This window comes from Panthera onca, chromosome B3 (genome assembly GCF_046562875.1).
Source record: "Panthera onca isolate mPanOnc1 chromosome B3, mPanOnc1 haplotype 2, whole genome shotgun sequence".
NCBI classification, from domain to species: domain Eukaryota; kingdom Metazoa; phylum Chordata; class Mammalia; order Carnivora; family Felidae; genus Panthera; species Panthera onca.
Window position 1 is genome coordinate 6,572,306 of NC_138344.1, and position 23,510 is coordinate 6,595,815.

The 23,510-nt window shown below is 49.2% G+C and overlaps 1 protein-coding gene across 2 annotated transcripts in view; it reads right to left on the bottom strand.

Annotated features, from left to right (window-relative positions):
- ABHD2 (abhydrolase domain containing 2, acylglycerol lipase) overlaps positions 1 to 23,510 on the bottom strand; it is a 105,238-nt gene that overhangs the window by 77,392 nt on the left and 4,336 nt on the right. For both annotated transcript variants that reach the window (XM_060617683.3, XM_081795836.1), the window contains exons 2-3: positions 3,903 to 4,005; positions 1,476 to 1,675 (exon numbers count right to left, since the gene is read on the bottom strand). In XM_060617683.3, coding sequence (XP_060473666.1) covers positions 1,476 to 1,669 — 194 coding nt within the window. In that variant the 5' untranslated portion in view covers positions 1,670 to 1,675; positions 3,903 to 4,005. The remainder of the gene's footprint in view (positions 1 to 1,475; positions 1,676 to 3,902; positions 4,006 to 23,510) is intronic.

Sequence of the window (23,510 nt, forward strand, 5' to 3'; positions counted from 1 at the left end):
TCTCTCTCTCTCTCTCTCTCTGTCTGCCCCTCCCCTGCTCATGCTCTCTCTCTCTCTCAAAAAAAAAAAAAAAAAAAAAAAGAATAAACATTAAAAAAAATAATAAATTAAGTGGCGAAGAAAAATGCCGGCCGATTTGGAAAGCACACAGATTCTGTGCACAGCCCCCAGGGAGGAGAGCTTTCTCACCGCAAACGCTGCTGAATACAAACGACTTTCCTACTGCCCACTTGTCCCGTCCCCCTGTGGTGATGTGAAGGCCCCTTAGCGGTTCCAAATTCGACATGATGACATCTGTACCGTATGTGACACTCCACAAGTATTAGGCGACACGACTGAGTTCTGAGTCACTCTCAACTTAACTTTTGGGGCCTAGCGTCACTGTTGCAACAAAGAAAACTCCACGCGAACACCCCAAACACACAAAGTCCACAATGGCAGCTCGTCGCCCTTGGCTAAGAGCAAGTAAAAATCAACTAGATAATCACACAAGACAAAGCAAGGGCCCAAACTCTCAGATGGGTCTGTGGCCCATCTGTCCACTCTTAGAAGAGGATCGTTTGCCCGATGTCACCGACCCCCTAGAGGGGGTGAAAGGTGCTGTCGGGAGAGAGGGAAAGCTTCTACCACCATCCACTGAGTATCAGAAACTCGAGTTTCCGCGCCGACGGGACGCGGTTCAGGAAGACGGCTCTGCCGGCAGCTTCCATCGGATAAGGTGCACCCGGCAGAGTGGAATCGGCGACAAGAGGCACAGGTGGTGAAGCAGCAAGAAGGAGAAAGCGGGAAGGGATTCACACCCAGCAGAGCAAGGGACGCTTCGTGCCCCACGTGTGGCCCGAGCCCTAAAGGAAGACAGAGCTGTTCGGAAGACGTCACCAGGGAAAAATGACACCACGCGCCTCTTGAAGACAGGTGTGACGGAACGCAGACTGCCGCTTCTTCGCCATCAGGGTTCCTCTGTCAGAAGCAGCGTTCACCCTTGGCACCTCCCATCTACAGGCCCGGGCCTCGGGCAGGGAGACCTGGCTCCCTCACAACGCAAGTATTGTCTTGGCTACTATTCAGTACTTTTCAACGACGGAGGTGGAGAGTACCCAGCTAGGAAGTCTGTGCTTTTTTGCTCAGTAATTATTTTCGGTAAGGACAGTTCCTCCGTCTGAGGACGGACAACAGCACACTTGGTAAAGGGCTAGAATACGACCTAAACGTGACAACTGCTTTCCGCAAGGCCCTCGTCACGGACGCTGACACCGCAGTGAGGGAGGGAAGCTTCTAGGCAACAAAGATCCGACCCTGTCTCCTACCCTCCAGGATTCAAACACCAGATGTGTACTGAGACTGTGGCGGTTTTGACACCAATGACCCTATCCTACATGGATGCCTTGAGGACAGAATGTGACAAGATTCTCTGAACACTGCACCAGCCAAACAGATTAGCAGAGGGGCATACAGTGGGCGCGAGGTCTACTCACTCTTTGGTCAGAAGAGGACAGGACTTGAGCAGAAAGCGCGAGAGCCCCGAGTCCTGGAAGTAGAGGTCAGGCGGGGCCGTGGGGCTCTTCAGATTCAAACACCGGACGATCACATATAACACGGCAGCCACTGCGGCCAGCTTCACCCCGTCAAACACGGCCGGGAGCTCGGGGGTCTCCAGCATGGCATTCATCTTGATCTGGGGAGAAGCACACGTCTAGGGTCAGAAGCACAGGGAGGAGGGGAGCAGCCACCACACTAAGAGGCAAAGCCAGCGAGGAGATGTCCATAGCGTCCCCGGGCCAACTGCCATCGGGGCCTTCGAGCCATCACCGGGACTGGCGACAACCCAAATCACACACAGTCCCGAGCACTGATAAACTGGGTAGGGTTTTTGGTTGTTTTTAATCTAACGAGCACTTTGAAGATAAGCAACTTAGAAAATACTGACAAGAACATCCTTTGGGGAGCAGGGGAAAGTCCAGCCAGAGACTGGGGCGGCACGCTGGTTTCTGTGGACCGGCGGCCGTGAATCGCTCCGCACCAGGTGTGTGCGAAGTGACATGGTGACAGCCTGGAACAGAGACCGGGACGGATGCTACTGCCTACACATGTGACTATCGCGTCCTCGGGTCCCACCCCCTATTTTCAGAGCAGGAGGGGAGAAAGCGACCTGGGCGTGACTCAGCCATCTGCTCCTCGGGGGGGCAGCCCCGGTGCTGGGGTCAAGTTCAGACTCGGCCCAGGTGGCAGCGATCTTTGACCCTGGGGGTTTCAGGTAGTGTGAGATGCAACTTGGCCAATTTTTTCCCCCCCCAAGGGTACCTGACTACAACCATTCGTCCCCAAATCAGGGTAAAAGTGGACCGCCAGACCAAAACCAAAATTCGGGAGTGTGGAAAATGTGTATGCAGATTTGGCTTTTCCCCCAAGCTCTCCTAATAGTTTATCTTTTGTGGTAGCTTTACCTTACATACAACACACACACACACACACACACACACACACACACACACACACCTTCCAAACACAGAAAACCAAACATCAACAACAACAAGGGCAACAGCAACAAAAATCCAGTCTTTGCCTTGCTGCTTGGAAGAAAAACAGCACATTAGCTGTTACCTTAAAAATCAGGGAAGCCACAAGCTAACAAAAAGGAGAAAATGGTAACTCACAGCCAAGGTAGCTATGGCAACAGCTTCCCTGGAATGGCGTCTACTAGCCTCTGCTAAAAACAGTCAGCAGAGAACTCCGGTGGCCAACAGTACAGGCAGAAGGGGCAAGACACAACAATCTCCCGAAAATGCGTGGGGGCCATAACCGGATGAACTCCCTAGAGACCCCCTTTTCTTCTTTACCCCAGAAACCCTTTTCAAAGGTCAAGGTGACTCTGGCAAATGCAGGACCCGAACATACTGCCGATGATTTCTGGCAGGGGTTCCAACTCAGTAAGAAAGGCCATCAAGGACCATGGCTCAACTAGCCTTCCACCGTCAAGGCAAGAAAATAATTTTCAAACATCCAACGTGGGGCGCCTGGGTGGCTCAGTTGGTTTAGTGGCCAATTCTTGATTTCGGGTCAGGTCGTGATCTCACGGTTCCCTGCTTGGGATTCTCTCCCTCCTTCTCTCTCTGTCCCTCCTCCGCTCGCTCATTCTCTGTCTCTCTCAAAATACATAAATAAAAACCTAAAAAAACTTAAAAAAAAATTTATCCAACACAATGTTGAATCAAGGCTAGATCTCAAAATATACTTTCAGCTGTATTAACCTTTGAACCTTTATGATCAGACAGTTGCCTTAAAACCTAACTTCCGGACCCGTGTCACCTCACTCCTGGGACCATGTCTCCTAAAGTCTACTTATAAACCCCTAAGACAGGATTCTTAACTTGGGGTCTGTGGGTCCCCTACCGTACTCTACGGTCCAGGAACACCCTAAAATTCTATGTGAAGGTTTGTGTGTACGTAGCTTTCTGTGGTGAGGATCTGCAGATTTAATCAGGTTCTCCATGGGGTTTGCGGCCTCAAAACATACACAGCACCACAAAGCGTTCCACAGCGCTGGTCCCTCAATTCACCACAACCCTGCCACCTAAGCCAGTCGAGCCGGCAGGAGACAAATTTCCAAGATGCTTCTGTTCACTAATACAGGTTTTTATGTCTAGCGAGCAAAGGGCCCAAAACAAGATCCAGCAGGAGTTCCAAAGTCTCTCTGACACAATGCTGGTAACATGGCTCTTTCTTGTCCCCTTTGTTGAGAAGAGAACAGACAAATGCAGCAGGTGGCTTTACCAGTTTCCTTGTGGGTCAAGAACTGAAATTTTATTGAATTAAGAAAATAAGTCCCTCCCTCCCCACTTCCTCTCACTGCTTACTCACATAAAGGGAGGAGAAGCAAAAATAAAAGTCTGGGCCATACATACCTCTATGCCCCTTGTTCCTCTCTACTGAGAATATTAACTGTCCTTGAAGAGTTGTCCAGCGGGGCCGCTCAGGTCAGATCTCTTATTCAAATTAACCTAAAAGCTGAAAAGATGAGATGGTCAGGTTCTAAAGGATGAGAAAGAGGCAATTTAATTAAAATGAAAGCACAGGCGAAGTTTCTCTTCCTTTCGAGTCTTTACGGAAAAAGGCAATTTCTTTCATTAACACGGGTGCCACACTCTCGGCCACTTGGCTGTTGGCACAAACCTGCCGGGGAAAATCTTGGTGGCGCCACACGCTGGTGGGCTCTCTCTGGTCTCCAGGACAAGTTACCTGCTGCGTTCAGAACTCCGGCTAAGGCAAACCCACAAGGCTCTCACGCTTTATCTCCAAACATCATCTTCAGAAGCACCTGACGGGTATCACCTGGGTGACCGAGGCAATAACTCAGCAAGGCCTTAGGTCAAGACAGCAGTCAATTGACTCGTTCCTTCTCTCCCAAACATACAGCAACAACAGAAAAAAAATGTGACAAGGCTAAGGGCGTGGACGGGCTCAGAAACCCCGTACCAGGAACAGCACAGCACTGGAAGCCTGTGGTGGGAAAGCCACATTGCCTGCCAGGTCTGCATCGGGGCTGGGGGCCGGGGGCTGGCCGTGGAAGGGCGCCAAGAGCTAAACGTGCTCCCTGTGAGTGGGGACCCAGAGCCAGGCCCAGTGCTCTGAAAATGCATGGCTTCCAAAGCAGCAGGGGAAACAGGAAAGAGAAAGGGGTGGGGGTGGAGGGGCCAGCCAGTGTTTACATAGCGCGATCTACGTGCCAGGCTCTGTCCCTGGGACATTCCGTGCACACCAACGCGTTGCATCCTTGCTGCACACTGTGGAGGAGGTACTATTATTATCCCCATTTCGCAGATGAGGAAACTGAGGCATAGAAAATTTGAGCAACTTGTCCAAGGCCACCCAGCGATTAGGTAGAGAAACCAGGATTCGTATCTGGCTCCAGAGGCCCTCCTTCTAACCACCACGCTGTACTATCTGAAAGGAAGAAAAGACAGAGAGAGAGAAGCAGGCAAGAAAGAAAAAGGACAAGGCCGAAAACGCAGAGGTCTGAGACACCAGCGGCTTGCCCAAAGTCACACAGCGGTGAGACAGACAGCAGAGCTGGGAACCCAGCCCAGTGTTCTCCGATTCCACCACGCTGAAATGACTTCAACCGGAAAAGAAAGCCGGTTGAAGGGGGGACCCAATTAACCTTCAGAGTCGCCTTGCTCAACCTCAGATTTTTATTATTTCTTCGTATTCTGAGACAAATTAGCCACGGAGGGCCAGGCTTTGTTGAGGTGGGGACCAAAGAGCAAAGTCCTCAGCCACATCACAGCGCGCCTGACCTTTCCCGGGCTCGGCTGCCAACTGGAAAACGGGACGGGACGGACCAAAGATCCTCTAGCAGAAGCCCATCGGATGACGCTGCCTGTGGCTGGCATTTAAAAAAATGAGTTTATTGACTGCCAACATATAAACAGCAGGAGATTTCAGGTAAAAAAAATCTGAATTTCTGGTGTCTCTTGGGAAAAAAAAAAAAAATCACGGTGCCTGGATGGCTCAGTTGGTCAAACGTCTGACTTCAGCTCAGGTCATGATCTCACAGTTCATGAGTTCGAGCCCTGTGTCGTGCTCTCTGCTGTCAGCACAGAGCCTGCTTCAGGTCCTCTGTCCCCCTGTCTCTCTGCCCCTCTCCGGCTCCCTTGCGTGTGCACATTCTCTCTCTCTCTCTCTCTCTCAGAAATAAACAGTAAAAAAAGAAAAAAAAAATTAGAAGATTTGGCAACGCTGAGCTTGTGTTCTCACTTGGCAACAATGGATGGAGCTGAGAGGGGGCCGCCCCCTCCAGACGGGGCCTCTCCATCATGGTCCGCAACACTGACCCCCCACCCCCCGCCCCCCGCCGCCTGCTTAATCATTCAGGATGTCTGAGTGGTTCCTATGGGCATCAGAATACGCTACCCGTGGAGAAACCTGCATAACATCCCTCTGGCCCTGGATAACTCTGTATTGACTGAATATTCAAAACATACACCATCAGCATACATATAAATAATAAACTCACAGAAAAACTATGGAAGGGCGGAGTGGCACTTACGGTGTAGTGTGTTTTGTTGTTATTCACACTGATGTTTACCTAAGCCTTGACTTTTTCCACAAACGATCTGAGACGGATTCAAGAAAACACTGAACAGATATGCATGGAGAACGATCCAGAAATGTAGCAGACGGCTCACTGCTTCCCAGAAGGAAGTCTCCCCCTCTTCCTTGTAACAGAGACCTGTAAAATGGTCCTGCCTCCTGGGAAAAAACTACAGCTGCCCTTGCAGGTTGGTGAATCAACATGACTAAATTCTAGCCAATTCTGAAGGCGCTGGTCTGATTTCTCCGAAGACTCCCTAAAAGGCAGGGAGTTAACTCCTTTTCCATCCTTCTCCCTTCCGGCATCCCTGGAATGTAGGCAACATGGCTGCACCCCCAGCAGCCATCTTGGGCCATGAAGTGACCTTGAGGTCATTCTAGAAGCCACATTAAGATGACAGCAGAGTAGAAAGACAGAAGCCTGGGGTCCCTGATGATTTCATGGAGCCATTGTATCAGACCTGTACTGCCTACCTCCAGGTTTCTTTTATGTGAGAGAATAATCCCTTGCATGTTTAAGCCATTGTTACTTCTAGAATCTCTGGTCTGCAATTTCCAATGCTACAGAATGAAATACTCTTTTTTTTAATGTTTATTTTTGAGAGAGAGAGAGAGAGAGAGAGAGGGAGAGAGAGAAAGGGTTTGAGCAGAGAAGAGGTAGAGATAGAGGGAGACACAAAATCTGAAGCAGGCTCCAGGCTCCGAGCTGTCAGCACAGAGGCTCGAACTCACAAAATGCGAGATCATGACCTGAACCGAGTCAGACGCTTAACCAAATGAGCCACCCAGGCGCCCCCAGAAGGAAATATTATATGCTCAAATCTTTCCAGATGCTACAATCACTGGGTTATTAGAGTACAGACACTTTTTCTTCTCTTTTCCAAAATTCATAATAATAATAAATATTTTTATTAGGGGAAAAAAGCTTTAAAATAGCAACTAATAAAATCTTAGGAAGAAATTAAGACCATCTAGACAAGAAAAATACCTCTTCAATGTACACGATTATGTACAGGAACAAGCCTAGAAATGGACCTGAGCTTTCTGAGTGCGAAAGGAAAAACGGAAACCCAGTCAAACCTATGGTTCTCCAAAATCGAAAGAAACAGAACATGTACTGTGCTCTAATCCCAGAAAGCATGACAGATATGAAGGGGAAGCAGGGTTTTTCTGGCACCAGAGTTATTTAAAAAGAGCCTCTGCGGGACTTTATATAAGGGGACCTTGAGTGATGTGATAGGCAATGTCCTCCTACAACTTTTTTTAATAGCAAATGCAGCAGAGAATTAATTTCTGCAACCCTCAAAAAATGCCAAGGTTTTAAACTGAATTCAATTCAGTGAAGGCAACCCTATGAAGGATTTTAATTATTACTGTCCAGATATGCACCCTTGATCCAAGCCTTGGACTTGAAGTCCCAAGGAGCAGGGTGTCCCCAGGGCCACCTCTCTTGAACTTCAGTGGCTCAAGGACCCGACCACTGTACTAAGCATTGCGTAGGACCACGATGAAGTAGAACTCTCATTTTAACTGGGGAGAAAAGAGGCTTATCTTTTTTTAAAATTTTAATTCCAGTATAGTTAACATACAGTGTTTACATTAGGTTCAGGTGCACAAAACAGTGATTCAACACTTTGGTACATCACCCAATGTACTCCTTAGACCTCAACCCATTTCCCTCATCCCCCCACCTTCCTTCTGGTGACCAACAGCATGTTCTCTAGAGTTAAGAGTCTGTTTCTTGGTTTGTCTCTTTTTTTCTCCCCCTTTGCTTTTTTTTTTCTAAGTTTATTTATTTTGAGAGAGAGAAAGAGCGAGCTTGAATGGGGGGTTGGTGGGGAGAGAGGGGGAGGGAAAGAATCTCAAGCAGGCTCCAGGCCATCAGTGCAGAGCCTGACTCGAGGCTCAATCTCACGAACCCTGAGATCATGACCTGAGCTGAAATCAAGAGTCGGACGCTTAACCGACTGAGCCACCCAGGCGCCCCTGGTATTTGTCTTTCTCTGACTTATCTTGCTTAGCATGCTACTATAAACACAGGGGTGCATCTATCCCTTTGAATTAGTGTTTTTGTACTTTGGGGGATAAATACCCACCAGTGCAATTACCAGATTGTTAAGGTAGTTCTATTTTAAAAACTTTTTTTAATGTTTATTTATTTATTTTGAGGGAGAGACAGAGCACGAGCAGGGGAGGAGCAGAGAGAGGGAGAGAGAGAATCCCAAGCACCGTGAGGCTCAAACTCATGAACCGCAAGATCGTGGCCTGAGCCGAAACCAAGAGTCGGGTGCTTAATCGACTGGGCCACCCAGGTGCCCCGGTCGCTCTCGTTTTGACTTTCTGCGGAACCTCCACACTGTTTTCCACAGTGGCTGCACCAGTTTGCGTTCCCACTGCACTGTTGTGCAACAAGAGTTTGAAAAGAAGTTTATCTTAAGGCTATCTATACTTTAGGAACTTGGGGACGAGAATAAATTCGCCTAGGAAAAAATTAACCAGGGAAGGACTTATGGAGCAGCTAGATCTAGTGCAATTGCTGGGTTGTAGAGTGGTTCTAACAGAATTTAAGAAGACGTATGTGTGAGTGTGAGAGAGGACGTGTGTGCGCGCCGTATAGGTGTATTAAATATGTATATGAAAATACATATTTAACACGTATATTAAATACGTATGAATATGTGTGTGTGCATGAAACCAGGCATTAATTAACTGGCAATTTCAGAACAAAACTCCTGACATTCGTTTTAATTTACCTTGCTGCATTTCATTTCATGGCGCTCTCGCTTTCCAATTCAATCTGCCACAAAGGATTAATATTCTGAACTTGTTCCAGGCATAGCAAACTACGCTGCGGTTGTACTGTTTCGTGTGCCCCTTCCTCCCTTTTCTGGGCAGGCGAAATCTGGTTAATATGAACATCAGGCAGCCCAGGTGGGGAAAAGAAGCCACACAGAAGGTGGAGGGGTGGGGGTGGGGGCGGGGGCCGGGTATTGTGCCAGAGGGAAAGGAAGCATCTCCCCGCCCCCACCCCACCTCCAATCTCCGAGAAAAGAAGGGCTGGGCTTACCGCAGACCTGATGGGTCGGTCCTCAGCCAGAGAGCCGCACACCTCTCCCGCCCCCACCAGTCGTTTTGAGTGGATTTACTCATAAAATGCTGTAACTGATAGTTAAAACCGAGCGTGTAGTCTCTCCGTTAAGAAGGAAACCCCAGGTGCAAGGTGCTGCAAAATGCCCACGAGCAAAGGAACTTTCAGGGGTGCCTCAGTCTCTATGACATGCTTGCCTAGTAGTAGTTCCACCACTGCTCTCCCAAGGCCAAGGCCGTTATTTTGAGATGGACACACAGAGGCAGTGAGACGGGCCACGGCTATGGGGCTGGGAGAAGCTCCAGTCTTGGGGTTCTGAGACCTGGGTCCTAGTGCCTGCCCTGCTCGTCCTATCTAGTGACCTTGAATAAGTCACTTAACCTTTCTGGGCCCCAAAGGCCTCCTCTGTAAAATGAGAGGATTAGGTTAGAAGCAGATGATGCCAAAGGTCTCCTACAGCTCAAAATTTCTGAGATTCTAGGGATAGAATTGCAGTCCGTGGCTAATAAGCACAGGAAAAACTCTCCGTGCTCTGTAACAAGAGACAGCCCCTGTTGCCGGCTGACTCGGTGCATCATTAACAAGACTCGCAAGAGCAACAGCCCTCATGGCCTTTGTTCTTCCTCCAAATAAGTTCAACATTTGTAGCTGTGCCACTTATGCCCGTAGTTCTGTCACAGTCCCTCCACCTGCGTGGGTGAATGACGATTTCAGCCTTGACATATTAATGTTCACTGATAACACAAAGGAAGGAAAGAAAAAAATGAGCGGAAACTTCAAACACAGAAAACTCATTACACGGTGTGGCGGGATACGTAGCGTAGCCACCCCCCCCCCCCCCCCAAATTCCCGACCGTCTGGGACCTGTGAATGTGACCTCCTTTGGATATCAGTTCTTGGCAGATGTCATTTAGATAGGGGGTCACACTGATTGGAGTTGGCCCTAACTCCACGTCTGGGGTCCTTGTAAGGAGCAGGAAGTTTGCACACAGAGATACAGACACGCAGAGAAGACCTTTTAAAGGTGGATGGAAACGGAGGGGCGCCTGGAAGCTCAGTCAGTTAAGTGGCCGACTCTTGGTTGCCTCTCGGGTCATGATCTCACAGTTTGTGAGCTGGAGCCCTGCGTCGGGCTCTACGCGGACAGCATGGAGCCTGCCTGGGATTCTCTCTCTCCCTCTCCCTCTGACCCTCCCCTACTCGTGCTCTCTCTCTCTCTCAAATAAACTTAAAAAAAAAAAATAACCTGAAAGGTGGAAGGAGAGACTGGAGCGGTGCACCACGGAGAACAGGAACGCCAGGGGTTGCCAGCAACCAAGAGAAATTAGGAGCAGCGCACGAAACAGACACTCCCTCAGAGCCCTCGGGAAGGAAGCCACCCTGATTTCAGACTTTCTCAGCACTGTGAGAGAATGTGCCCAAATGACCTCTCCCGACTCCATAGCTCCCCGCTTCTGTCCTTAGAGGCCAGAGACACCCTCTGTCACGTCCTTCTGAAAGGTTCCTGGTGACCCACACAAGCTCCCTTGTACTATTTCGTGTGCCCCTTTCTCTGGCCCAAGTCAGCGAGCGGACATGAACGCTCACAGGCTACTCATTAACACAATTCGAATCGTATTCTGTGCACACACAGTATTGGCTTCTTGGCCTCTGCGGTTCAGCTGTCAGACCACCCTCTCCTCTCCTAGTATCAGCGACCTAAGGAGGCCAGAGACGGGGACATGTGGGGAGGGGGTGTCTCCTCCAACCTGAGGGGACCTGACCGATAGGCTCCAGTCCTTCTGTGGGTCTCACGGTAAATACCTCTTAAGGAAAACCAAGCCAAACTCCTAAGGAATATCTCTCTTTCTATTCCCCGCTGGTTAGACGTGGATTTTGTGTAGGTTCGGGCCCTGGAGCGAGAGAGCCCAGTGTCAAGTCCCAGCCCCACCGGTCATGGTGTTTGTCGTCGGGGGTCAACCGCGATCTGGACGTGCTGATCCAGAGACACTCCCGGCATCCAGCGAAGGGCCCCCAAATACGAGCTATCCCATCACCGCTACTAAGCCCTCCTCCCGTTTTCCTTAGAAAGCTCCCTCATCTGACAGAAATTACCCTAGAAGATATTCTTTCCCACCTGACACAGAACCCTCCTTAAAAATGAAGTAACTGGCTGACTGACTGCTTGGACCTCCTCCCACAAGTCCGGACTTCACCCCGGGACACACTCCTTCTTGATTCTTCCGATGCGGAACCATGTTGAACTTAACGAATCACTACATACTAAGTGTTCTTCATTCACCAAGTTCTCAGCTCTTCACAGTTCCAAGATGCGTCCTCGTTTCTGCACCGAAAGGGGTTCCGGTCGTGCTCCTGACACACGCGCCCTCTCTCTCCTGCTGAGGGGGTCCCCCCTTCCCCGTGGAAGGGCTGACCCCTCACCCACACCCCTGCCTGCGGGGTAAACTTATTCTGGCCTGGCCCTGCTGACAAACCTCTCCGACGCCCTGAAATAAAACCCCAGGCGGGCCCCGGAAGGCTCTGGCAGGCTTCGCAGGCCCCGTGAGGAGAGTCAGGAAGGCCGGTGGAAGGCCACGGCACACCGCCGACGAAACCCTCACGTCACCCCAACGTTAGCCTTGTCGGTGGCCGCTTGGTTAAAACGCAGTCAGCCCTAGACGTCGACAACGTGACAACTTTGAGGAGAAAGCGGGGACGGAAAGGGCCCGTTTCTACCCCACTTTCTCTGCCACTTAGCTACAAAAGTCAGAGCAGTTAGAGAAAAAAAAGCAACTAAATGAACAATCTGAAGAAGCCACTCCACAGGAGACACAGGCCCAGAGCACACTGCCAGGAGAAAGCCCGGCCGGCCGGCCGCTCACTGTCACTCACTGTCACAGGGCCAGGACGGTGTCCCCAGAAGGCTCCGAGGTACATCCTGGTCTACCCAGAACTGCACGCTTCTGACAGCCCGGGCTGACATGGGGCCCCGTTCTCGCTCCCAGGGAGGTTTCAATGTCCCGCGTCAGCCCCTGTGACAGCAGCTCACAGAACCACCCCCCAGCATCCGTAGGCTGTTCCAGGCCTGCGTGTTCTCGCAGGGAGAGTTCTGCGGGGATGAGCCCTCAGGGTGACCGCCTCAAGCCCGAAGTGACGGACAGCCCTGGCAGCGACAGGCTGCTCCTGTCCTCAACAGATGCCCCACGAGGCTTCTTTTTGAATACTGAGCACTGAGGACCTGGACGAGATTTCCTCCAGCAAATCAGCCCGGGTGGCCGTCGGCGGCTCGTGTGAAGATGCCGGGAAGCGGCTGACGGGAGGGAGACGACACGGCAAGGAGGGAGAAAGCCCCCTGGTGATCTAGCACAGTATCTCTTACAGGTCAGGGGCTGCAAAACGAAGGGCCCGTCCGAAGTCGCACACAATTTGGCAGAGAGAAGGGGGAAGCATTTACAGATAATTAACTACATTTATGTTGACGTCGTTTTCACTTGTGGCCAAAATTCGGGCCTTGAAATCGCCTCTCTGCGCGAACTCACTCACGTATTAACTTTCATGTAACCGTATTCTTCCACAAAGTCATAAGGTCACACGCCAAACTGGCTACGTTTCGGAAGATGTCCTACAAGTTCCTAGTAAGGGGAGAGCTACCCTCTGTGAGAAAACGTGAACCTCACATGTCAACGTCAGGAATGGCTACCAACCCACCAGCTTTCCCGAAAGAAAATCACTAACCTAAAAATAGCAGGAGACTGAGTCACAGTTAAGCACGCACACTGAATTGAGCACTTTTACAAGCCCTTACTCAAATACAGAAAGGAAGCTGGCCTCTTCCATTAGCGAAGAGCCCTGCTGAAAAGGTACTTCTACTTCCTACCGGAGGACAAGGTCGAACGGGTAAAGTGCTTAGTAAAATCACAAGCAAAACAGTTTTCTCCACCGCAGAGAAACCCTTCAATCCTTACCTGAGAACAAACAAAAAATCACAAGCCAGGTGTTTCCTCTATAGAAAGCCTAGAATTTTCTAAAGGGACAGGCACTTTAATAAATATATTTGATAGTCCTACACGTGGTGTTACAAAACCTATTCTGTAATTAATACCAAAAGCACATCTCAGCTTACCGGAATCCAAGAAACTCAAGTGCCCAGTTTCCTGGAGTTTTTAAGACAAGGGTACAATTGGAGGGGCGCCTGGGTGGCTCAGTGGGTTGACGTCCAACTCTGGCTCAGGTCATGACCTCACAGTTTGTAAGTTCGAGCCCCATGTCAGGCTCTCTGCTGTCAGTGTAGAGCCTGCTTCGGATCCTCTGTCCCCCTCTCTCTCTGCCCCTTCTCCGCTCGCGCTCTCTCAAAAATGAACGAACATTAAAAAAAAACAACACAGGGGTACAACCAGAGAGAAGAGCATCTCCGGATGTACGGCACAAAAAAAAAAAAAAAAATCCAGGCATGTTCTGGGAACGGCACGGATGCCACCCAGTCTTCAATGTCTGCAAACAAACTGCCAGAAGGAGGAAACTGGGGAGAGGGCCAGTGCCGGAGCAGAGCACAGCTACCTGGCTAATACGGCAAGGTCCACACCCTGCAATGAAAGCAATGACACATATGGCCTGCTATAACTCTGGCACCCGCCCTCCACCACGCGGGCGTCAAGAAGTAGATGTGTGAGCGGCACCTGGGTGGCTCGCGGTTCAGTGTCTGACTCTTGACTTCGGCTCGGGTCATGATCCCAGGGTTGTGGGTTCCAGCCCAGTGTCGGGCTCTGTGCTGAGCGTGGGGGAGCCTGCTTGAGAGTCTATCTCCCCTGCCCCTCCCCTGCTCGTGCAAGCACAAGAACTCTCTCTCTCTTTGAAATGAATGAATGAATGAATGAATGAATCAGTGAAGCAGATGTGTGACAAGACCTGACCAACGTGTCAAGCGCCTTGCCCTTTCCCACGGGAAAGACACTGCCCGCAGGGTTAGCTCACCAGCCCTCCGGCCCCTCCTGGCTCTGTGGTTCTCTGCTGATGAACTCTGTCAGTTGTGGGAGAAAAGAGCTCCCCTCAGGGCTCGGCCGCCAGACCCTTTAACACAGGCCTAGAAAGCAGGAAAGGTTCTGGGCTCTTTGCCCTTCCAAGACTGAGAAGGTTCTGGAGGCAAGGGTATACAATGTGCATGGCATTTTAAGGCATGCTTTACTTATTTCTGTTTTATAAATATCTCAGATGCTGTGAGTAGAAACAGTATCGCATGCCAGCTTAGAGCGGCAGGCTTAAAGGTCACATGGATTCCATTGTGACAAATGCCCAAGTCTTAGAAGACAAACTCCACCAGCTCGATGCTGATAAATACGAAGGACTGATTCACACCCAGGCCCTTGGGTTAAAAATGAAGGCAAGGATATGATATGATGAGACAGTCACCCATCTGGTCCTAACCAAGCCAGCCGCCACGCTGGGCCTCCGTGGAGGCCCGACCCAGCCTCCGCCATCAGTCCGGCTGATTCCGGGCACTCAATAGAGCCTCGTCCCCAGCTTCTAGGTCACAACCCAAGCGGAAGGACCCAGATGTGCTGGATCCTAGCCGTCAGAAGAGGGAAGGGGCGCCCACGTGTCTTCACACTAGTTGCTTCTGGTGACATCTGGATCTATTCTCTCCTCTGGATATGCTGTGCTGTGCAACTTTGGGCAGATCACTTGCCCTCTCTGAGGGTTTTGAAGTTTGCCCTAGGAGCCCGTGTGGTATAATGTAACGACGACAGATTTTAGAATCGGAGGGCCCGGGTTTGCGTTCAGGTTCTCCCAAATGATCTTAGGTGAATTATCTAAGTTTATTAAAAAAAATTTTTTTAGGGGCGCCTGGGTGGCTCGGTCGGTTAAGCGTCCGACTTCGGCTCAGGTCATGATCTCACGGTCCGTGAGTTCGAGCCCCACGTCGGGCTCTGTGCTGACAGCTCAGAGCCTGGAGCCTGTTTCAGATTCTGTGTCTCCCTCTCTCTGACCCTCCCCTGTTCATGCTCTGTCTCACTCTGTCTCAAAAATAAATAAACGTTAAAAAAAATTAAAAAAAAAATTTTTTTTTAATGTTTTATTTATCTTTTTGAAAGTGAGAGAGAAATAGCATGAGCAGGAAGGGGAAGCAGAGAGAGAGGGGACAGAAGATCTGAAGTGGGCTCTGTGCTGACAGCTGTGAGCCCAGTGTGGGGCTCGAACTCACGAACCGTGAGATCATGACCTGCGCTGAAGTCGGACGCTTCACTGAGCCACCCAGGCGCCCAGAATTATCTAAGTTTTATGAAAGTTTGCTTTTTCTTCTATAAAATGGGGGAGGGGAGGTTACACACAGGTTATTAAGGGAAAGCAGTTAATGAAATTATGTAGATAAAAGAAGCTTTATAATTATAAAATACCCACAGATATACTCAAGATAAGGTTTGTAAGATGCCTTGAGCTTTTTAGAGGAAAGCTGCCTTATTAAATATTTTAAGATTATAAAAATGTTAGTTTTAAAGCAATAGCTAGGGACTTTTAATACATGAAGAGCATGGAATTGGTCCCTCAGGCTTTCCTGAGCTTGGCTTTATCAGATCCTTCTACAGAAGACACTGAAATAGCTAAAAAAATAATAATTCAAAAGCTCTAAGATGGAAAGGGCAACCCTCTGGATTGATATTTTTGGGGTCTTGGCTAAATAGATTCTCTTTCAAAGCAAAGAGCCCGAAGTAGGTTCACGCCCTCATGTCTTCCCGTCTCCTCAGACATCGACACAAACATCTCACTGTTGTTCTAGGCCTCACCCGGTCTGGCCTCCTACTCGGGAAGCGAGCTTTCTCAGCCTTCTTTAAAGCACAAGGGCAAGTCCCAACTGCTGCCCTCGTCACCCAGCGGCCTCCTCCTTGGGTTTTTGTCTACACCTCGCCCGTATCAGCCACGCGTCTGCTCTGAGCCCACCCCGGTCTCCCTCCACCCAACGCCGTAAGATACCATGCACCACGGGGCCTCAGCCGCCAGCTCACTTTATAGGGGTTCCTCCTCTCCTGAGCTTCCCCCGTGGGCACATGTCTCCCGAGAGATGAGGAACCAGCCATCAAGGAAGATTTTTTCATCAGAAATGAGGGAACTGCTTCTCCATAACGGGGAAAGAGAGTGAGTCCGTTTCTCAAAAATTGATTTACTGGTATAAGCTGGGAGCACCCTCATGGATACAGCAGTGGTTTGTCCCACCCCCCCACCCCCCAACACACACACACACACCTCGTCCTCCACCAACCCCTGGAAAAAAAAGTGTGTCAATACCACAGGGGGTGGGGAGGGTGTTATGCAAATCCACACCCCTACTTCTGACATTCCACGCTGTTCTCCATGGGTACCAAAGGCATTAGCTTCATTCTAAGCTCAGTGAGGACTATGAAAGTATATAGAATACGTGACATCCATGAAGTAACTGGAAAACAGTGCGAATCCATGCGTATTTAAGTATGAAATCCTAAAGTGCCAGCTACAGATACTGGAGGAATTCAAACAAAGGAAGCAGAAGGAAGAAGGAGGTGGACCCCTAGCTAGGGGTCCCTGGGAAGAGACGGGACAGAAGGGGAGGTGAGGAGCAGGGGTGGGTACAGACACCAGGCTGGGCTCCCAGGCTGAACCAAGGCCCAAGAAGGCTGGACAGTCAGGAGGCCGGCAGACAGGGCAAGAGGGTGGGGTCTGGGAGCAGAGTGAGTGAGTCATTACAGAATGAAGCTTCAGGCCTTTACTTACAAGAAGATGGCGCCACACACATGTGGCCTTGGCCGTGCGTGCTGTGCAGGTACGTGAAGGTCTGAGTGCACGAGGCAGTGGGTGTGAGCATTTATTTGGCTCCGTGCAACCTGATCCACGGGATGTTGGACAAGCATTGTCATTCACCATTCGAACATCATGGCATGCCCTCGATGGCATCCAAATAGTTTTTTTTTTTTTTTTTTTTAAATATACTTCACACACGATGTTACCACCAAATAGTCTTGTACGACCTGCTGAACTACACAGGAATCTTCATTTAGGGGCCCATCCCCTTAAGGCCCTAAAAACCACACCATCTCCCGCCTTTCCATTTTGCAAACACCCTTTCATAACGAGAAAATCTGTAAGCCTCGTCGCTACATGAAAGTAACGATTCATATGCCTTTCGTCTCTGTTGGGGATTCCACGCCCTTCTAATACCACCCTTGTGTGAATTCTACACAAGTTTAAATTTAATGGTGTCGAGCACGCAGCGGGGGCACTCTCTACACGTTTACTGACCGAGTCTGTGGGAAGGCCTGACACATCACCATCCGGGTCCCTTGAGCAGAATTGTCTGACAAGGAGATCGTGACACTAGGCTGAGAGGTACGAGTCTTTGTGAGTAACGGCCGCACTAGCGCGGAGCAAGAGAAAAAAAACTCGGTGTGCCCTGGGCTGGCAGCCGTTTTTGGATATTTTAAAGAACATCTCAGAGTTCAGGCAAATAATTATCCATCTAAATGAAAGTTTTCCACTTTCCATCACTCAGAGAAGCCATTGTCTGATGCCATATTTCTTTTACCTTTCCCCCCGTTTGTCTGAAACGTATCTTAGTAAGTTCAAGGAGCTCTAAATCAATCTACTTCAGAAACTGCTTACACATAAAGAGAAGTCAAAGCCCAAACAGGCTGTTCTGGGTAGCAGAAGGAAGCAAAGGCACCCAAAGAGGAGGCAGACAGAAAGCTGCCTACTGATTGTTGGGATTCAGATAAATCCTGAAATACCTCTAGAAGACTCACAATTTTGGGGCGCCTGGGCGGCTCAGCCGGTTAAGCATCCAGCTCTTGGTTTCGGCTCCGGTCATGATCTCACAGTTCGTGGGTTCAGCCCCACGGCGGGCTCTGTGCTGACAGTGTGGAGCCTGCTTGGGATCCTCCCTCTCTCTGTCCCTCCCCCGCTCGTGCTTGTGTTCTCTCTCTCTCTCTAAAAAGCAAATAAACTCAAAAAAAGAAGATGATCTATAGAAGACTTACAATTTCTGCTCACGTACTCCGAAACAGCCAGTACAACAAAATCGTCTATGGTATTTTCCAACTGGCGTGAACTCATGACATAATCCAGCAAATATAAATTTGAAAACGATTAATCCTAAATTAACCTGGATCGAAATGTTGGTGGAGTTACAACACAGGGATCTTTTTTGGCATCTAAGGGAAACGGAAAAATCCCTCCTCAAACATCTATGGCATCTGATACGTGTCGGTGTAAATAGGTCAGAACAATTGTGGTTACAAAGACTTCTACTTCATCGAGATGCTTTCTGTGGGTGTGCACTGATGGGGTGGTGAGGCCACGCACAGCAGGGTGGGGAAATTCACAGGCTTTGGGGACAGATAGACCTGGCCTGAATGGCAACCGTACCATTTACTGACAATGTGACTTCGGGCAAGCTTCTTAACCTCTCTGCTCCTCGGCTTCCTGACCCATTAAGTGGGGCATAATAAGAGTGTCCTGCGATTACATTCAATAATTAAAAACTCAAACACAATGTGAACTTGGCAATGGTGTCCTCACCAGAGGAGGGGCTTGGCTTCTGCAACAAGGCTAGAGAATCCCAGTCCAGAGCCAAACGTCCAGATCTACAAGCCTGGTTAGTCCAGCTCCCAGACTTGCCTGGGAGCGATCACGACCAGTCCAATCTAACCGTCTTCTACAGGTGACGAGTGGATCGTACGTGGACACACCCGTGTTCCCATCCCAGCCCATTAGTTTCTCCGTCAGCCACCCCGAGAAAATACTGTTTGTAAACCACAGGTTAGGGTGTGACGACCCTCACCTTGGGCCCCTGGGGTGTTCTCTGGCTGATGTTAACAAGTCACTGTATCTTGAAAACAAAGGAGGAGAACCAGATGATACTAAATATTCCTATGCGTGTAACTCTAATCAAATGTTTGTGATTGAAATACATCAGTTATTCCTCAAGCAAGTCACGAAATGCACTAAAGCTGACAGTGGAGACCAATTACATAACGTACTGTTTACAAGAGTGCGTCCGCAGACACTCCCACATTTGAGTTGGTATTCAAAATAGTTCTGTGAGTTATTATTAATGCAAGTGAGGAAACTGAGGCCCAGGGACCCTCCCGGTGCCAGGCTGTGGGTAAGGCTCTAGGAATACAAAGACGTGAGGCACCTACCCGTCTCAGAGGCTCTTTGTAGAGCTGGACAGACCCCGACTACTTTAGCCCCGTCGATAGGTGCTCTCTGAGCCTCTTCCATCCAAAGAGAGCCTTAAAAAAAAACCTGCATTCCTCTTAGAAGCTCTTTGGTGGCAAAGTCAAGATTTCTCTGGCAATTTCGCTGCAACACCCAGCTTTCTATGTAAAGTCAATAAATAGACTGATGAGTGATATTAATGATAGACTAAAGGAAAGGGGTTGTGTTTTCCAAATTGGGGAGAATATCCTCAGTTGTAAGCTACTTGGCATTTCCCATCATCTTGCTATTTAGGAGGGCACATTTTTCAATGTCACGGACAAGAAAGAGTAAGCACTTTATTTACGTGATCAGAATAGAGAAGGGCATTGCAGCCAAGGCATTTGGAAGCTAGAAGCTAAAAGTCCATGGTGGGAGCCCAGTTCAGGCCACACAGCGAGCTAGCTGTGGAGGGGCTGGAGGCTCACCAGGCATTTATGGAAAGTGACCTCGGGGCCAAGCAAGGGCTGATGGTGGGGCTGATGGTGGGGCAGAAGGTCCGGCCCCCATGGAAGGGCCGGACGGCAGCGGCCCAGCAGAGAGAGAGCTCAATAAATGTTTGCTGAACAAATGAACAGCTCCAGTGCAATCACATACTCCTAGGCATGTTGGGTTTCCCTCAACTTTTAGAGGGAATAATGTCATAACTGCATACCTGAGAAAGTTAATAGGATACCAAACAATGCACGTGGACATTTGCTAAGACGCGTCATTCCACGTTAACTGAACAAAGCGAGAGAGAGTACCCCAGGCACAATACGCTGCCAGTTATATAAAAAAGAATGGTCGGGGCGCCTGGGTGGCTCAGTCGGTTGAGCGTCCGACTTCGGCTCAGGTCATGATCTCACTGTTCGTGAGTTCGAGCCCCACGTCGGGCTGTGTGCTGACAAGCTCGGAGCCCGGAGCCTGTTGCAGATTCTGTGTCTCCCACTCTCTGCCCTTCCCTCGCTCATGCTCTCTCTCTTTCTCAAAAACGAATAAACATTAGGAAAAAAAATTAAAAATAAATAAATAAATAAACTTAAAAAAACAAACAAAAAAGAACCACAACGTGACACTTTAGACACAAACAAATCAAGACCTCACAGGGTCAAAGAACAACTTCCAGGACTGGCTCATATCACTCTAAGATACTACAACTGCATTATCGACGCTGTGTAGTCCACACCACCTTAAAACACCAGGCACAAACCCACACCAAACGATGCTACAGGGAGGCCAGCCAGGCTACACGAACAGCCTGGTTTCCCAGCACTGTTTAAGGAACCCGGAAAAGTGGAACCTCCTTGACCAAAGTCCTCTTCTTCAGGCTCTCTTCAGGCCATGATTCCATTTCCACTAGCTCAAGCTTTTTAGCATTCTAAACCTGTTCTGTTTATCCTGGGACACCGACCTTCCCATATTTTTGGTATTAAAATATCTTTTCTTTTTAAAACAAAAATTTTTTTTTTAACGTTTATTTATTTTTGAGACAGAGAGAGACAGAGCATGAACGGGGGAGGGGGAGAGAGAGAGGGAGACACAGAATCCGAAACAGGCTCCAGGCTCTGAGCCGTCAGCCCAGAGCCCGACGCGGGGCTCAAACTCATGGTCCGTGAGATCGTGACCTGAGCTGAAGTCGGACGCTCAACCGACTGAGCCACCCAGGCACCCCTAAAATATCTTTTCTTAAAAGATGGCAACAATAGGGGTGCCTGGCTGGCTCAGTCTGCAGAGAGTGTGACTCTTGATCTCGGGGTTATGAGTTCAAGCCCCATATTGGGTGCAGAGCTTACTTAAAAATAAATAAACAAACAAACAAACAAGTAAATAAATGAAAAGATGGCAACATAGGAGATGACAGGGCTTTTTTGGTTTCTTACCTGAAAAGATTAACATGTGGCAATCCTATGTTGGACTTTCTGATTTTTCGTGCTGACAGGAGTAAGTGAATAGCACATAAATACATACGAGGGGTGAGTGTGCACAAATGGGGCGATTTTCAACGTTTCTCTCTCTGTTACCCCCAGGAGGCTGGAAAAAGCACAACTGATAAAGTCACTCCCTTGTATCACGTAACATGTATCTACGGTACGACTGACAGATAATGTGGACTCCCAGCGCTGAGCAAAGACCAGAAAGTAATGACTCCAGATTAGACCGGTTGACTAAGATCTTGGAGATTCAATTCGATTTCACGGTGACTCCAAATTAGACTCAGAGGGGGGGTGCCTGGGTGGCTCAGTGAGTTAAGCGTCTGACTTTGGCTCAGGTCATGGTCTCGCGGTTCTTGAGTTTGAGCCCCACGTCAGGTTCTGTGCTGACAGCTCAGAGCGCGTAGAGCCTGCTTCAGATTCTGTCTGTCTGTCTGTCTGTCTCTCTGCCCCTCCCTGCTTGTACTCTGTCTCCATCTCTCTCTCTCTCTCTCAAAAATAAATAAACAAACAAACAAACAAATAAAGTTTTAAATTAGACTCAGAGGTAAATAAAAGCAAGATGAAGATTAACATACATTTGAAGAGGGAAACAGAACAGGCAAGACCTGGGAGCCACAGAAGACCAGAAGACCGTGTTTAATTCAGTGCAGTTATATAGAACATAAGTGCAGCCCTAGAAAATTCAAATATGAAGAACCCCAAAACTCCCTTCTTAGCGTCACCGCCAGAGAAAGCTTGGCCAGGCCGTGTCGGGTTCAGACCTTGGAAATGGTAAAGTGATTTAGAGAATTTGGGAAACACTGTTAAGGAGAACAACAAAAATGATATTCCCAAATGTTGCTTTAGGAAAGATGCTTGACGGAGGCACAGGTGGGAGAGCTGGTTTTTCCTGGGGTGAGAGACAAGGGGTGGGGCACTTAGCAAAGCTACCCAAACAGGAAGTCCGGTAGTGAGGTGCACAGTTCCTTCCTGATGCTCAGGGGCAAGGACAAACAGAGCCCGTGCCACGGTGCAGGAGACAGGGCTAGGCGTGACAGAGGTGCTGACATGTGTATCATGAAGGTCCAGGAATCTTCTCTGGAGACCAGAGAAAACACAGCCAGCTTCCCCTGGCAATTCCAGCACTTTGTGCCCTGAGGGCAAGGTGAAGGGCCAAGGGTCACTGTTCCTCATCCTCCAATGCTCCCACTCTCCCTTCATAGGATGACCTTTAGGAGAAGCCCTCCACCTCACCTGGCCTCTTCTCAGGCTTAGAGCTACAAGATGCAGAGAAGAACCAGAGCTGCCCCTAAATATCCACAAAATGTGTTAGGATCTCCATGCAAAGCTGCTGCCTAAATAAGATGGTCCTTAGCATCCTTCGCAACAGAAAGCAGACAGCTGAAATAGACCACCTCCGTAAAAAAAATGCCCCCGAGGGGCGCACGCCTGGGTAGCTCGGTTGGTTAAACTAAGTGATCGACTCCTGATTTTGGCTCGGGTCAGGATCTCGCGGTCAGTCGTGAGTTCGAGCCCTGCGTTGGGCTCTGTGCTGAGCATGGGGCCTGCTTCGGGTTCTCTCTCTCCGTCTCTCTCTCAAAACAAATAAACAAACATTAAAAAAAAAAAAAAAAAAAAGCAAGGTTCCAAATAGCATGTACAGTATGCTACCGTTTGTGTGCAAGGGAAGGGGATACTCATGATGAATTCGCTGCTAGACGTATAAAATATCCTGGCTGTGCAGGGAACACCTCTGGAGGATGAAGAAATCAGTAACGCTGGTGGAAAACATTAGGTGGCAGGGGTCAGGGGTGGACCGAGAGGAGTCTACGGTCTCTTCTTTGGTGCCCTTCAAAACGTTTTCTTTCATCTTGCGTTACCGATTTTTCAAATTTGAATTAAAAACGTTAAAAATGGGGGCGCCTGGGTGGCTCAGTCGGTTAAGCGTCCGACTTCGGCTCAGGTCACTATCTCGCGGTCCGTGAGTTCGAGCCCCGCGTTGGGCTCTGTGCTGACAGCTCAGAGCCTGGAGCCTGTTTCAGATTCTGTGTCTCCCTCTCTCTGACCCTTCCCCGTTCATGCTCTGTCTCTCTCTGTCTCAAAAATAAATAAACGTTTAAAAAAAAAAAAAACGTTAAAGATGTTCTCAACGTAAAATAACAACAAAACCGTCTGTATGCAGCAAACTGAACACACGTGTTCATCCGGACAGCTGTTTTCCTGGCACACACCACATG